The following is a 16,345-nucleotide window of genomic DNA, read 5'->3' on the forward strand; positions in this document are numbered from 1 at the left end:
TTTGTTTTTTTTTGTATTAAAATAATTAAAAGTGATAAATAAAATTTTAAATACACAAATAAAATTTTTAGTTGTGTATTTTTTTTAGTTGTTTATTTATGCGTAATCAGATATCAGGTTGGGGGAACGTGATCTATATAAGAGAGTAGATTGCCGAATAACTTTTTATAGTCAAGTAGCTCGCGTAGTAAAAAAGGTTGAACGCCACTGCTATAGTGAATATCTATTATACTAAGGTTAACTTAACTTAACTTAGAAAAATTATGAATAGCTTATAAAAATTGTAACTGCAGTTGCCCCCCAAAAAGGGTTGGTTAGAAAGAAGTTTTTACTTCTTGTTGCTCTGACCCATGAAAGGTTATTTGCAAATGTATATTACAATAATGTTAGTATAGTTGAGTCTACAATTTACAGGTAAATTATAGACTTGACTGTACAAACATTATTGAAAAAAAAAAATTAAAAATTAAACAAATTGAAAACAAGAACCAAACCTTGGATTCTCAGTGGTAAACTAAAGACGACATTGATTGATTCAGCTAGGGAGATATGTGGTGAAGTTGTCTACAAGGATAATAAAATAAGAACACCAAGGTGGACACAAGAGGTTAAAGAAGCAGTCCTGGAAAAGAAGAAAGCAAAGCAAAAGTTCCTAGCAAATAATTAAGCAGATATTCTAAAGGAATACAGAGAAAAATGTAAGAGCTAAGCTATGTGCAAAAGTAGCTAAACAAAAGTCAATGGAAAACTTTGGTAAGAACGTGGAAAATAAATATCTGGAAGTGGTGGCAAAATGTTTTGGAGGCTACTGAAAAGACTTAGAAATGGAGGAAAGAGTACTGTAAAAGGAATCAAAGATGATAAAGGTGACATGAAAACTGAAGATAGGATATCCTAAATGTCTGAAGTAATTACTTTGGAAGACTGTTAAATGAAAATCAAGCAACAACAGACCAAGTACAAAATTTTCAAGAGGAATGCAAAGAGGAGTGCATATCAATACTTGAAATAGAAAAAGCTGTCAAAAACTCGATGTGGAAAGGCACTGGAGTAGATGATATTCGACTAGAAATGCTTAAGCATAGAGGTATAAAAGTTTTGCAGTGGCTACACTGCATAATTCAGAAGGCCTGGTCAGTAGGTCAAATTCCCAATGATTTTGGAGTGGAGCTGTTATAGTACCCATTTATAAAAAAAGGAATAAAGTTGAATGTGAGAAATACAGAGGAATTTCTCTGCTAAGTGTTCCAGGTAAGATTTATGCAAGCATACTTGAAAAGAGGTTGAGAAAGATTGTGGAAGAGAAACTTGGAGAAGAACAAGCTTGGTTCAGGCCAAATGGAGGTTGTCAAAATCAGATTTTCAATAAGACATTTGAGAAATTGTGAGAATATGACAAGGATCTGTACTTAAGTTTTGTAGATCTGGAAAATGCATATAACAAGGTGGCCAGAGAAAAGCTTTTCAAAATACTTCAATTATATGGAGTGAATGAAACATTATAAGAGCAATACATAGTCTCTAATTAAATTATCAGTCAGCAGTTAGAATTGAAAGAAATACAGGAAGATGGTTTAATGTAAAATCAGGGGTAAGAGGATTCATATTATCTCCACTTCGTCTATATAGATCACATTAGTCCTGCTATTAGAATTGGAGATGTCAAACTTTGCTCTTTGTGCAGATGATTTTATACTCCTAAACATATCTAGTACAAGTCTCCAGGATTCTCTAACTAAATTGAATAACAACTGTAACAAATATGGCATGAAAATCAACAAAAAAAAAAGACCCCAAACTATGAAAATAGGTAGGAAAATAGAAAACTTCAGCTGCATTCTGAATGGAGATCTTATAGCAAAGTAAAATATTTCAGCTATTTAGGCATAGTTTTTAGTGAAGATGGCAGGTTAAATCTGAAAATAGACAACAGAATATGCAATGCTGGTATGATGTGTAGCCAGCTGAATAAATTTATATTGAATAAGAGAGAAATTAGCAAGACACCAACAAAGCAGTATACAAGACTGTTCAAACCAGTTTTAAGTTATGAATCTGATAGTTGGGTTAGAAATAAAGCACTTGATCAAAGACTTAGACACCATAGATTTGAGAGTTCTAAGAAAAATTAGAGTGAACTGATGGCATCAATTGCAGAATCATATCAAAAAGAATATATTAGAAAGGAACTTGACATTATTAGCATTCAAGAATATGTCAAAATCAGAGGTGGTACTTATATAGAATTGGTGAGGAAAGATTAGTAAAACAGGTGTTTGATGCCAGTTGGCAGGTAAGAGACCTACAGGAAGACATGGATTGATTCAGGCAAAAGTGCCTGAGAAGCACTAAATGTTAAATATGACAATATTGGAGTGCTTACAAGTAGTAGTGCTGTCATAGGAATCTGAACACCCCCTTTGGGGGGGGGTAAATATCAGGAAATTGATGATGATGATATTACATATTTTACTGTCTGTGGGATGAGGATTTTTTCCATTTTTTATAAATTTTATATATTTTTTCTATTTTTAATGTATATTTTACACATTCCAGAAACCCTGCTCTAGAGACCAAACATGATACTTTTTCAAGCTACTACAGGCCTCCAGTAAATGGGGGTGGTGGTCTCTCATCAGATAAAATTCATCTCCCACCTAAAGACAATTGCAAAACATCCATGACTATGGCTGGATTTGACCCTACAACATGTTGATTGGACAGTTGGTATGCTAAACACTTGGCCAACTAGGCCAACAAGCAATGAAATAACTAGTTATAACACAAATTAGAAGTAGCTCAATATGGGGACCCAAATGAATTAAAAATTAAGGAAAATGATGTGATAATTTTGTTAAACTGATGCAGTTTATTAATGTAGTACTTTGGTTCTCTTAAAGAAAAATATTTTCTTTGTTTTGATGCAAGGACTGATGATGTAGGAACAGACAGAACAGAAACACATAGGCACTTATTAATGAAGATCTTCCAGAAGAAATTTTTTTTTTATATCTATATTTAAAATAACATTTTGTCTTATTAATAAAAAAAATTCTTTGAAAATATATTATCAAAATTACAGCTGATAAGCAATTTTATCGGTTATGGTTTCTGAAGTATCCACTTAAACATTTGTTCATGCTATTTCGGATCAAATCTTTGAGTTTGTTTGATCTGTAATTGAAGAAAGCAATGATGAGGCTGTGAACAAGATGATATATACCTTAATTTTAACAGTGCAGCTGAGTAATTGTTATGAAATTCATAAGTTTTTGTAGTTAGAGTGTACAATTATTCTTGCAAGTTAATATTGCAGTCTATATTGATTCATTAAATGAAGTTGGCTACATTTAATGCAGAAAAAGAGAAATAACTAGTTAACATAAATTGGGAGTTGCTCAGTACTTGAAGGTGTGGGCAGGGGTACCCAATAATAATAATAAATAAATAAAATAAATGCTTATTAAATTTTCTCACATTCATAGGAACTTCGTGAAGACAATAGGATTCTTGTAGAGACCAAAGCTATGTTGGAAGAACAATTAGAAGGTAGTCGAAAACGAGCTGATCAAGTTGTGGAACTGGAAGGTGAAATTTTGAGATACTGTGCACAACTGAATGAATTAACATTGGTATGTATCTTGTTATTAATTATTTAACCTTAAATTATTTTAAATTTAAGTATAGTGTGTCTTTTTGTCTCAAATTGTACTGCAGTTGTGCATCAGTTAGATACAAGTGTCCTTCAGTGGTGTTATTGTTTGAAACTGTTGTATATATTGTGTTTTTGCTGCCATTTGTTTCACTACTTCAACGTGTAAAGATGGTGTCCAACAAGAAACGTATGTCAGCGGTGCGCAGGACTTCTACACGAAAGGCTGGCTCAGCATTAGATTTTTTGCAATGGATGCATTGCGGAAACTGATACATGCATGCGCCGAACAATGTGAAGGATCTGTGGTCAGTCTGGCTAAATGAGAACAGAAATGTCGACGTATGTGAGAAGTGTCGGGATAGGCTGGAACGTTTAGGAATGGAAGCTGACATCGGGACCATAGCAGAAGAACTTCGGCGGGAGTTCATGAAAATGAAAAATGACCATCTTCTACATGAGGAATTGGAAGTGCTCAGTAAGGAGATACTGGAAGTTAAAACTGAGTTTAATATGTTAAACAGAGAAATTAGGACTATAGAGATTACTTTAGCTGAAGTAACTAGAACAGGATTACTTATTGGTGAGTCTTTGGTGAATGATGAAGTAATAAATAGTATGGGAGTCAACAAAATAAAACCACAAGAGGTCTAGAAGAAACGAGATGTCGTGAGAGTGGAGGGGTAAAAGAGTGTTGAGTAATGAAACTGGGAGAGTCATGCTGAATAGCGTAGGAAATGAGTCCATTAGTGACGCTTCTGTGGACTTGAAGTTGAGAGTGGTAAGATATATATGGTGATTCTATGATTAAGGGTATGGAGAGCAGTATGCCTGAGGAGTGCTTGGCTGGTGGGGCAATAGAAAGAGTGACTTTAGCGATAAAGAGAGGGCATGATGCAGACAAGATGATGGTTATGGTGGGTACAAATGACCCGAGTGGTGGTATAAATTGGGTAGCAAAAGATTTAAGAACATTGTTAGATATTGTGAAGAGGAAAAGTGTCAATGGGAGGATAGCGTGTGTGTGCTGCCTCGTTTTGACAATTATGAGTTGAGTAGACGAGTGATGATAATAAATGATATGATTGCAAGAATGTGCAAAAAAAAGAGATCTGGAATTTGTTGATGTCTGGAGTGTGTTTGAAGGAAAAAGACAGTTGTATGCTAGAGATGGGCTGCATCTGAACATAGAAGGACATAAGTGATTGAAGAAGTTACTGTTTTTTGAACAAGTTGAAGTAATTGAGCAAGGAAACTAATAGTGAAAAGGTTGAGCGTGAGAGAGAGAGAAACTTTAGCAGTGATTGTATATTTATTGATCCTTATTCGCAGAATAAATCGCAGAAGAGAGGGGATAAAAATCGGCATGGGACTACTGAAATTAGTGACTTGTGTATCAGTTCTAAAGCCGGTACAAGAACTAAAGGGAATCTGCAATTTTTGTATACCAACGCAAGAAGCATTCAAAATAAGAGAGAAGAATTTTTGGCATTAGTCAGTGCAATATCACCAAAAGTTGTAGGCATTAGTGAAACTTGGCTGTCAGCAGAAGATATGGTCAGTGGAATTGAATGTGATGGGAACAGTATTTTTAGGGAGGATAGAGAAGATAGAACAGGGGATGGAGGAGTACTGTTGATGATAGCTGATGTGTTGCAGCCAAAGAAAGTAGTATATCAAGATGATAGACATGTGAATGAGAATTCATCTGAGGTGGTCTGGTGTGAAATAGTGCCAACGCAACCAAATATACAGTTGGATGCTGCTATAGGCCAGGGAGAGATACTGAATTCATGCATCAGCAAATTAGTGCAATGAGTGCAGGTTTAGTGATTATTATGGGGGATTTTAATTATAATGATATCAACTGGAAGGAGGAAATATCACATAGCAAAAAGGAAATGGATTCATACATCTTCTACAAGATAATTACTTGAAATAGCATAACTGAAGGGACACGTGGTGTGAGAGTGTTGGACCTGGTTATTGGTTCAGAGGACATATGCATAAGTAAGGTGTCCTCATTACCTCCAATTGGTGAAAGCGATCCTGTGGTATTGACTTGGGAGGTTGCAAAATCTCTGGATTTTTCTGTTAAAATAACTAAAATAAATTCCGTCTGATAATACAGCGTTCCCCCCTTTTTATGGGAGTTCACGGTACCATCTAGTCCCCCAAATTTTATCTGGGTTCTGAAACCGGCATAGGCTAAAGAATCAGACCTATGGCTGGATCGGTATTTTTGACTGTAATCCATGTGTGTCCTCGGACCGGTTTGCCTGCTTGTGGGATGAAAAAACACCAGATAAACTGGCAGAAAAAACCCTGCTGTCCATGCTCAAGACCGGCTAACTTGGCTATGACTGAGGAAGATCCTGGACCTCCTCACGTCATTGACGGGAATCGAACCTAGGACACTCCTTCCCCAGGCATATGGTTGCGAAGCGCAAAGCCACTAGGCTAACCTCGTGGACGATTTTTCTGTTAAGAAGAGGTATATATGGAACTACAGGTTAGGCAGTTATAACAAGCTTCAGAGTGAACTTGCAGCCATCCCATGACAGAACATATTGCAGGGGAAAGATGTTCGCAGTGCATGGGATAAAATCAGCAGGTATTGAGGAAAGCAATATCAGATTGTGTCCCCATTGTCAGGAAGACAAACAAGGTAGGCATTAGATGGATGAGCAATAGTATCAAGCTTGATCTGCAAAAAAAGAAAATGTTATGGAGAATGTACAAGGAGAAATGCAATCAGTACACCCATGAGCAGTACAAGGCTCAAGCTAGGAAGGTTACAAGCATAATAAGAAAAGCTAAATCAGATTATGAGAAGACTTTAGCCAATGAGATCAAGGATAATCCCAAATAGTTCTTCCGCTATGTGGCAAGTAAAAGGAAGAATGACTTTGGAAGGATAACTTTAGTGGGTGCTGATGGTATTGAGGTGACAAAATCAGATGTAATAGTCAAGTTACTGAGTGATCACTTTTCAAAAGTCTATCACCCAAGTGAGGATATCTCTGTACTTGTAGCAATAACTAATGTGAGTATTGAAGTTAAGAAATTAGAGATATTTAATATATTGCAAAATTTAAATGCGAACACTGCTGTAGGTTTAGATGGAATATCAGCTCGGGTGTTGCATGAATGTGCAAAGAATTGTCAACCCCTATTACTTGGATATTTAACTTAATTTTGAACTCTGGTATGGTCCCTAGGGAGTGGAAGTTAGGCAAAGTGGTTCCTTTGCATAAAGGTGGCTCTAAAACTGCAGTAGTTAATTACAGGCCAATCACCATCTCAGGAGTAGTGGTAAAAGTATTGGAGAAGTTGGTTAAAGACAAATTTCAAGAATGGGTGGATCAGAATATGATACTCTATAGAGGCCAACATGGTTTTGTTAAAGATAGATCCTGCCTTAGCAATCTATTAACTTTTTATAATAGAATGACATCTGAGTTGTGCAAAGGAACTGGCTACACAGTGGTACTTCTAGATTTTGCTAAGGCCTTTGACAGGATACCCCATGGAACACTGTTATGCAAATTGGAGCAGATGGGAATGGATACTAAATTGGTGATATGGATAGGAAATTGGCTCAGGTAGAGATACCAGAAGGTGGTGTATGGAGGAGATGAGGCAGGTGACCAGTGGTGTGCTTGGGCCATCGTTGTTTAATTTGTATATAAATGATATAGGAAGAAAGATCAAAGTCAGACTCAATGCAGCAATATCAAAAGAGCGGAGAACCTGGGCTGGTGTTCCCCAGGGCTCAGTACTCAGTCCCTTACTATTCCTCTATATGTCAATAATATTCATCCCTACCTTACAGAAGACACAAAAGTAACTTGCTATGCAGATGATATAGCCATCTGGCACACTAGTGCTAAAATCAAAGAATCAGAGGAAATTCTAAACAAATCCATGAGAGGATTAGAAAAATGGTCAGACGAACTCAAAATCAACCCAGACAAAACAAAACTAAGTACATTTAGTACAGACAGGAAAAATAGACATTCCTACAATCCCAAAGTCATGATCAATAACAAGCTAATTGAAAAAGTCACAAATCCAAAATACCTTGGTATTACGCTTGATCAGGAATTACGTTTTGCACAACACATCTCTAACACTTCCAACAGAGCTCTAAAAAAATTAAATATACTGAAAAGGCTTTGTGGAACAAATTGGGGCGCAAAGCCAAAAATCCTCAAAACTACTTACACTACACTAATAAGGCCAATAATGGAATATGCAGCACCTATCTGGTCACCTTCAGCCTCATCGGTAAAGAAAAAACTAGACAAAATACAAGCAAAAGCATCCAAGATTATCATTGGTGCAGTCTCATCCACTAACAACATCAGAGCCCAACAGGAATGTGGGCTTGACCTGCTGGAGGACAGACGAAAATTTGCCACCATAAAATTCATAAATAATATCAGAAGCTACCAAAGTGATCATATCTCCCTAAAAACTTATGAACATTGGAACCAAATTTGCAGACTTCACAGATCATCGACTTTACAATATGATGACACTATCAGGAAAGAAATAGGTCTTGATCAGCTAAATGTCCACATAAATAAAGAACCTCTATTTTCCAGTCCTTTACCTTCAAATACCTCCATAAATCTAAACCTTACCAAACTCTGTACAAAAAAAGAACCAAAAGAAATGCTTAAAGAAAAAGGCCTAAATACCATCAACCTTCTTTCATCCTCCAAACAGGTTATCTGTTATACCGATGGATCATCAGACACCAATATGATTAATGGAGGCGCTGGTGTTCTCCTTCTACTCCCGAAAGGTGAAAAACTTTCAATAAAAGTTGGATCTGGGAGAATTGCTTCCAATTTTACCAGTGAACTCTACGCAATAAATAAAGCACTAGAAGCCTACTTAAATCTATCATCATCTCAACAATCTGAAGGAATTATAATTTACAGTGACTCAAGATCAGCTATGGAGGCAATCAAAAATGGCAATACCAAGCTCACACAAGACATCCATAAACTCTTAAATCATCTAAAGTGTTTAGGTAAAAGTTGCATTTTACAATGGATTCCTGCTCATGTAGGCATTGATCACAACGAAGCAGCTGATAAATTAGAAAAAGAGGCCAGAGAACTCAACCAAGAAACTCATATGATAACTCTTGCTGATGCCAATGCACTAGCAAAAGCTGAACTAATTCCATTGAAATCAGTGATACAACATCAAATTCCCGAGATCAATGCTGACAGAAGGACCTCCACCACGATAGCAAGACTACGAACAGGACATTATAGAGGAATGAAGATCAATACAGATGATACGAGAACATATAGAAACTGAACTGACACCCACTCACATCTTTACCTGTCCAGCAATTACAGCAGCCTTGCAAGAAATAGATCCTAATCCTGAACAACAGCTGTATACAAACAAAATCACAGACATAGCCAAAGCAGTACAAAGAGCACACAGAAACATCTAAGACTCTTCAAAGGACAAAACAACAACAACAATGATATAGGAAATGGCTTGAAGGGGGATATTCAGTTGTTTGCTGCTGATGCAAAGTTGGATAGCACAATAAAAAATCAAGCTGATGTTGAAAGTTTGTAGGATGATTTAAATAAGCTGGTAGAATGGGCAAAAGGTAATGGATGCCAGTTCAATGTGGAAAAATGTAAAGTTATGCAGTCTAGGATTAAAAGATTACCAGCTGTGTACTACATTGATGGAACAGTACTCCAAGAGATTGATGAGGCTAGGGACTTAGGGGTGTTGGTAGATAGGGAGATGAAGTTCAGGGGACACATTGCTAAGGTGTCCAAGATTGCACATAGAATTACTTGGTTGTTGAGGAACATACTGACATCCAGAGATAAAGAGGTTATTATTCCCCTTCATAAAGCATTGATACTTCTGCATTTGGATTACTGTGCTCAGGTCTGGTCACCTGGATTCTTTGGAGATGAGGAGACTATGGAGAGGGTTCAGAGAAGAGTGACTAAGTTGGTGAATGATGTAAAAAAATGCTCCCTACATTGATAGATTGAGAGTTTGTGGATTGCGAAGGTTGATTGATAGGAGGAGAAGAGGGGATATGATAGAAACATTTAAATTCCTGAAAGGTTTTTATAGGATTGATGCAGGGGAAATGTTTCAGCTGTGTGATAGTGATGGAAGAACAAGAGGTCATCCTTGGAAATTAAAGAAGAGTGTGGTAAACAAGGGTGCGAGAACAAGATTTATTGCCTGGAGGGTGGTGAATGAGTGGAATTCATTGCCTGACTTAGTGCGAGTTCTTTGTCTGTAAATGAATTCAAGAAGAGATATGACAGATATTGTTTTGCTAGTTTGGGTTTCCCGCGATGAGTCTACTGACTCCATGGAGATACCCGTAATAATAATAACCTTAACTGGAGGCTTTGCCAATTACACTGTACATGGGCCTGGAACCCCCTTGTCCTTAGTAGCAAATAGTTTTTTATGATATTAGTATTTTATTCAATAGGGCATCACAAAAATAATGGAACACAAACAGATTTTCAGTATTTAGTATAAAAGTTAAATGATGCAGACAAAAACCTGTTTTTAGCATATGGATCTGAGAATTAGATTAGAAACTTGGAATAGTGCATATGAGGATCAGAAATGAGATACATTAGAAACATATGAGTTGGTATGGGTATTTTATATGTAGATGTGGTTGAGATTTTGCAGCTCATGTCAGGCATGGCTTTCAAAAATATGATTGACACGAGTTTAAAATCTCAACTATAAGAAGAACCTAGTTTTCACATGCTTTTGAACCACACCTTTGCTTAAAATGATCATCCCAACAATCTAAGCAAAGGTGTAGTTCAGAAGCATGTGAAAACCAAGTTTTTCTTATGGCATGTGGCAAGTGTGTGGAATAAGCCACCTTTGGATGTTGCGAGTGCATCTTTGTTGAATGTTTTCAAAGAAAGGCATGATAAGTATTTAGGCATTGTTTGGTCTGGAAGTGCTTGTACTCTTTCTGAGTCCATGATTGTCTGGAAGTGCTTGCATATTAATAATAATAATTAAAAGATATTAAATCCTCAAGAATGAATTATTGATTGTGTTACTGTGAGTTACATGATATCCATTTATTGTTATCAGAATTTTTAAATTTGATCTTTATATATGAATATTAGTCATTCCAAATATCTCATATTTTCAGTTTTCTCAAATTATCTAACATCAGAAACTGAAAAATGATCATTATGTTGATCATTATTTGTAGTTCCTATGGATTATCTGAACACCAAATTCCCCCATTTTAACAGCCGACTATTCTAAACAGATGATTTTCTCACTTCAGAAGTGAAAGTATCAGATAGCATGTACGTTATTGTATTATGATATCGTACCAGTTTGAGAATTAATGTTATTCTCAAACTATATTCATAACATTAATACATTAATGTTATGAATGCATTTCATAGCATTAATGTCTTCATAGATTCAAACTACTTTCTCTATATGAGTAAGTGAAATAGAAATTCTGATTTTTTTACAATGAATATCGCCTTGAAAAATCCCATTTATTGTTATCATCAGCCTTTCACCAGCTGACTATCTAGAGTGACAATAACGGAATTTGATGAACAATTAACAATACTTCCAGATGTGTTTGAAGTTCTAAGCCCAATGGCTTATTTTGACCAATTAACGATTTAGTTAGATTCTTCATAGACCTTGTCTTTTAAATAGTGTGAATGTCAGGACAATTCTTGCCAGGATTATAAAACCCTGTAAACTACCGGACACATCTGTAACTTTTAAAATTTCATTTTGTCTACTTGATATGTGTCATAATTCATTATCAAGTTCCTGACATGAAAAAGTACAAGTTCCTAGTACTACATGAAAAAGTTGCATCATTACTAACTTCCAATCAACAGTTTTCCTCCAGATTAAACTGTTATCTGTCAAGATTCCTACATTATCAGATCTTATATTTCTGTTTTCTTTTTCTTCTTCTTCCTGCCAACCTTGCAAAGAGCACTTGTTTTTGTTTTGCCAGTCTTTCTTCTCCCATTCTATTTAAGTGACCATATAATCTGAGATTAGCTCTGCTAACATATTGTTGAGTGCTAATAATGTCAAGTTCTATCCTAATATCGTCATTTTCAATATGATATTGCTACAACACTGATGCCATTACCATTAGTGTGAGTCACTTGGAGAGACTGCTGCTGGAAGGTAGACAAGTGAATAGAGAGAATGAATCAGATCAAGCGGGAAGTGATGTGGAAGAGCAGGAGAGTAAGACAGGAGAGATTAAAGGGGTGGTTATTAATGAGGCAGTGAGTGGCATGAGTATGGAAAATGAGAGAATGGGTGTGCAAAGGGGAACAGGGAAATGGGGAGGCTCAGGTTAGACAGGGGTACACAGCGTGAGAAAGGTGGATGCTCCAAGAGGAGGTGAGAGCATGTGTAGACAGGAAAGGAATGGGATGACTTGGGATCAAGAGGAAACAGTTGGAATTGAAAAGGGTTTTAAAATGAATAAGCAGAAAGGGAAATGGCCCCAGTCGAGCATGGAGAGATCACATCGAGTGAGTGGTATCAGTTGAACTAGCTGTAGATCCAGAAATGAGCTGTTGTGTTTGTATACAAATGCTAGAAGTATAAGAAACAAGGCAGATGAAATGGTTGCACTGATTGCGTCTGTTCACCCAAAGATTGTCGGAATAAGTGAGGCATGGTTGGAAGAGGACGACATCCTGACAGGAATAGAGATGGAAGGATATGATGTGTTTCGTGAGGATAGAAGGGATAAAAAGGGAGGGGAAGTGCTATTGATGATAGAGAAAGAGTTATGTCCATATGAAGTAGAGATGTAAGAGGGAAATAGTGCCAGTGGTTTTGAGGCAGTGTGGTGTTGAGGTAGAAGTAAAAGGAATAAAATACTTGGTTGGATGTTGTTATAGACCAGGAAATGTGGGTGCTGGTGATAATGAAATGTATAATCAAATTAGTTAAGCAAATGAGAGAAGGGTGATCATTATGGGTGATTTAATTATGGCAATATAGACTGGATTGATGAGATTGCAACTGGAAGTAAAGAAAATGAGTTGCTTGAGTTTTTGAGGGATAACTATCTTAGACAGTATGTAACAGAGAGCACACAAGAATTAAGGGTCTTGGATTTGATCATCTCATCAGATGATGTAATTATAAACGAGATGTCAAATCATCCACCAGTTGGTGAGAGTGACCATGAGATGATTACCCGGGTGGTTGCCAGCAGTGTGAGGACCTCTGTGAGAAAAGGGTATATGTGGAACTTCAAGGGGGGTGATTATGAAGAACTCAGGAGACAGCTTGCGGGTGCAACATGGAATGAGGAGTTAGCTGGAATAGAGATCAATGCAGCTTGGGGGATTTACAAAAACTATCTAGTAGATGCATTGTCTGAATATATTCCAAGGGTGAGAAGGTTAAATAAGGTAGGTGTGAGATGGATGAATAAAGAGATTAAGCATGCAATACAGAGAAAGAGGGCATTGTTGGAGGCAGCATAAGCGAAGTGGAAATAACCAATTCCATGAACAGGCAAGGAGGATGACTTGGTTGGTGAGGGTAGCTAAAGAGAGGTATGAACAGCAGTTAGCTAATGAAGCCAAAAAGAATCCTAAGGAGTTCTTTCGATATGTAGCCAGCAAAAGAAAGAATGATTATTGAAGGATGACATTGATTGGAGAAAATGGTATAAAGACAGCTGATGCAGAATGTGTGGTGGAGATACTTAATGAGCAATTCATACAGGTCTTTCAATCTTGTGAATGTGACTTCATGGAGAGATTGAGAGCAGTAGATAATGGGGAGGAGAGACTGACTGTAAGTGAGCAAGAGGTCTATGGGGAGTTGAGTAAACTAGATGTTAATGAGGCTGTGGGACTTGATAATATATCGCCACGTATTCTGAAGGAATGTGCCAAGGTGTTGACACCTATCTTGACATATATTTTTAATACGAGTCTTGCACTCGGTCAAATCCCTAAGGAGGGCAAGATTCTGCTACTTCATAGAGGAGGTGATCGAACTCGAGCATTAAACTATAGGCCTATCTCTGTGTCAGGTGTTGTGGTTAAGTTGTTGGAGAAGCTTGTGAGAACTAGTATCCAGAGTTGGGTTGACAACAATGGTATAATCTTTGATGGACAGCATGGATTTGCTAAAGGGAGGTTATGTTTTAGTAATCTACTTACTTATTACAATAAAGTTACTGCTTCCTTGGACAGAGGAAAAGAATACACAGTGATATATTGGATTTCGCAAAGGCTTTTGATAAAGTACCTCATGATAAATTGATGGTCAAACTGGAGCGGATGGGGTTGGATATTAGATTGGTGCATTGGATTGGAGATTGGCTGTCTGATAGTTATCAACAAGTTGTGTATGGGGGAGCGATGTCGAGAAAAAGGAAAGTCACTAGCAGAGTGCCTCAGGGATCTGCTTTAGGGCCATTACTGTTTAACTTGTATGTTAATGATATAGGTGAAGATTTGGATGGAGATATTCAGTTGTTTGCAGATGATGCAAAGTTGGGATGAACGATGAAAAGTAGTGAAGATGTTGTGATCTTGCAGGAAGACTTGAATAAATTGAGTGATTGGGCATGGAAATGAGGATGTGAGTTCAATGTTGCAAAATGTAAGGTTTTAAAATTTTTGAAAACAAAGATGGGATGCTGAATTTATGCTTGGTGAGGATACATTGTTGGAGGGAAGAAATAAGAGATCTGGTGGTTGATAGTGGATAAGGATCTGAAGTTTAAGGGATACATAGCCAAAATTGTGAAGACAACACAAAGGCCTCTGGGTAATGATGCGGAGGACACTGACATGTAGAAGTAGGGAGATTCTTGTTCCATTGTATAAGTCTTTGATTAGGCCACACATGGACTATTGTGCCCAAATTTGGTCACCTGGTTTTCAGAAGGATGAAGAGAGATGTTGGAAAGGGTCCAAAGGCGACTGACTAAGGTAGTTTCTGACCTCTGGAACCCCAAGTATGAGGAAAGATTGAAGAGTTGCAATTTGCAGAGTCTGGTGGACCTGTGGAAGAGGGGAGATATGATAGAGACCTACAAGATGGTAAGGGGTTGTTATAGGATCACTGGTGAGATTTTGGGGAGAACCAGAGGTCATCCCTGGAAAATGTATAAAGAAGGTGTGAGTAGGGGAGTGAGAGGCAGGTTTTTTCATGCAGAGTTGTAACTGATTGGAATGCCTTGCCTGAGAGTGTGGTGGCTGCAGGGAGTTTGAATGTGTTGAAAGCACAGTATGATGAGCTGTGTGTGCGTGTGATAAAAGGTCCTTGCAGATGAGTCTTTGACTCCACGAGGTCTTGGGTAATAATAATAATAATAATAATAATATGTTATTCTCAGCTCTTTATTTTATGCAGATGATCCAGTACAAGTGGAAGAATGTGGCAGTAGATTTGAGCTGTGCTAAAAAAAAAAAAAAAGTTTTTAAATGGTGTATAACATGACTTCTGTAGCAAATTGTGGTAAATTTTTTTCAGTAACTTAAGTGGTGCTGCTTTTGGAGTTTAGTTTTTGTTTACATTGTGTTATTTTTGGGTTACCGAGAAGGAGGTTACAGGCAGACTCATCTACAGTGGCAGAGAAGAAGCACATAAATTTTCGTATTTAGTTATTTAGTATAGTTAAATATCATCATCATCAAATTTCTGATGTACAGGTGTACAGGATATGATAGTACTACATGAAAAAAATTACATCATTACTAACTTCCTAGCTACAATTTTCCTCCAAATCTGTCTGTTACTTGTCAAGATGCCAACATTATCAGATCTTATATTTCTATTGTCTAAGGCACTTTTTACCTTATCAATCCACCTATATCTTGGTATTCCTCTGGGTCATTTTCATGCCAACCCGGCAGAGAACACTTGTCTTGCTGATCTTTCCTCGACCATTCTGTTTAAGTGACCATACCACCTGAGATTATCTCTGCTAATGCATTCCTGGATGCTGACAATGTCAAGTTCTTTCCTAATATCCTCGTTTTTAATATGATATTGCCATTGATGCCATCTGTTCATTCCTCTAATCTTTCTCAGGACTCTCATATCTGCAGTCTCTAGTCTTTGGTCAAGTGTTTTACTTCTGACCCAGCTCTCAGATTCATAAGTTAAAACTGGTTTGAACACTTCTTGTATATAGCTAATTTAATGTTCTAACTAATTTCTTTCTTATTCCATATAAATTTATTCAATTGACTTCCTACCATACCGGCTTTGTTGATTCTGTTGTCTATTTCCATATTTAATTTACCATGTTCACTAAAAATCGTGCCTTAGTAGCTGAAGTGTTTTACTTGTTCCAGAGGTTCTCCGTTCACAATGCAGTTGATATTTTCAATGATTCTGCCTATTTTCATTGTCTTTGTCTTTTTATTGCTGACCTTCATACCATATCTATTACAACAGCTATTCAATTTAGTCAGAGAATCTTGCAGACTTGTAGTGGATTTATTTAGAAGTATAACATCATCCGCATAAAGCAAAGAGCTGACATTAACATCTCCAATTTTGATATCATGTTTAATACCACTTTCCTTCATAATGTGATCCATATAGATAATGAATAACAGAGGGGATAATGTACATCCTTGTCTCACACCAGATTTAACA

At 36.9% G+C, this 16,345-nt stretch overlaps 1 protein-coding gene across 3 annotated transcripts in view; it reads left to right on the forward strand.

The window, feature by feature from the left end:
• Window positions 1-16,345, forward strand: part of Girdin (protein girdin) — a 576,472-nt gene that overhangs the window by 205,446 nt on the left and 354,681 nt on the right. For all 3 annotated transcript variants that reach the window (XM_090411135.1, XM_090411137.1, XM_090411136.1), the window contains exon 11: window positions 3,486-3,632. In XM_090411135.1, the coding sequence (XP_090267261.1) occupies window positions 3,486-3,632 (147 nt within the window). The remainder of the gene's footprint in view (window positions 1-3,485; window positions 3,633-16,345) is intronic.

The sequence above is a fragment of the Typopeltis vanoorti genome, chromosome 21 (assembly GCF_054136105.1).
Source record: "Typopeltis vanoorti isolate ZY-2024b chromosome 21, IOZ_Tvanoo_1.0, whole genome shotgun sequence".
NCBI classification, from domain to species: Eukaryota; Metazoa; Arthropoda; class Arachnida; order Uropygi; family Thelyphonidae; genus Typopeltis; species Typopeltis vanoorti.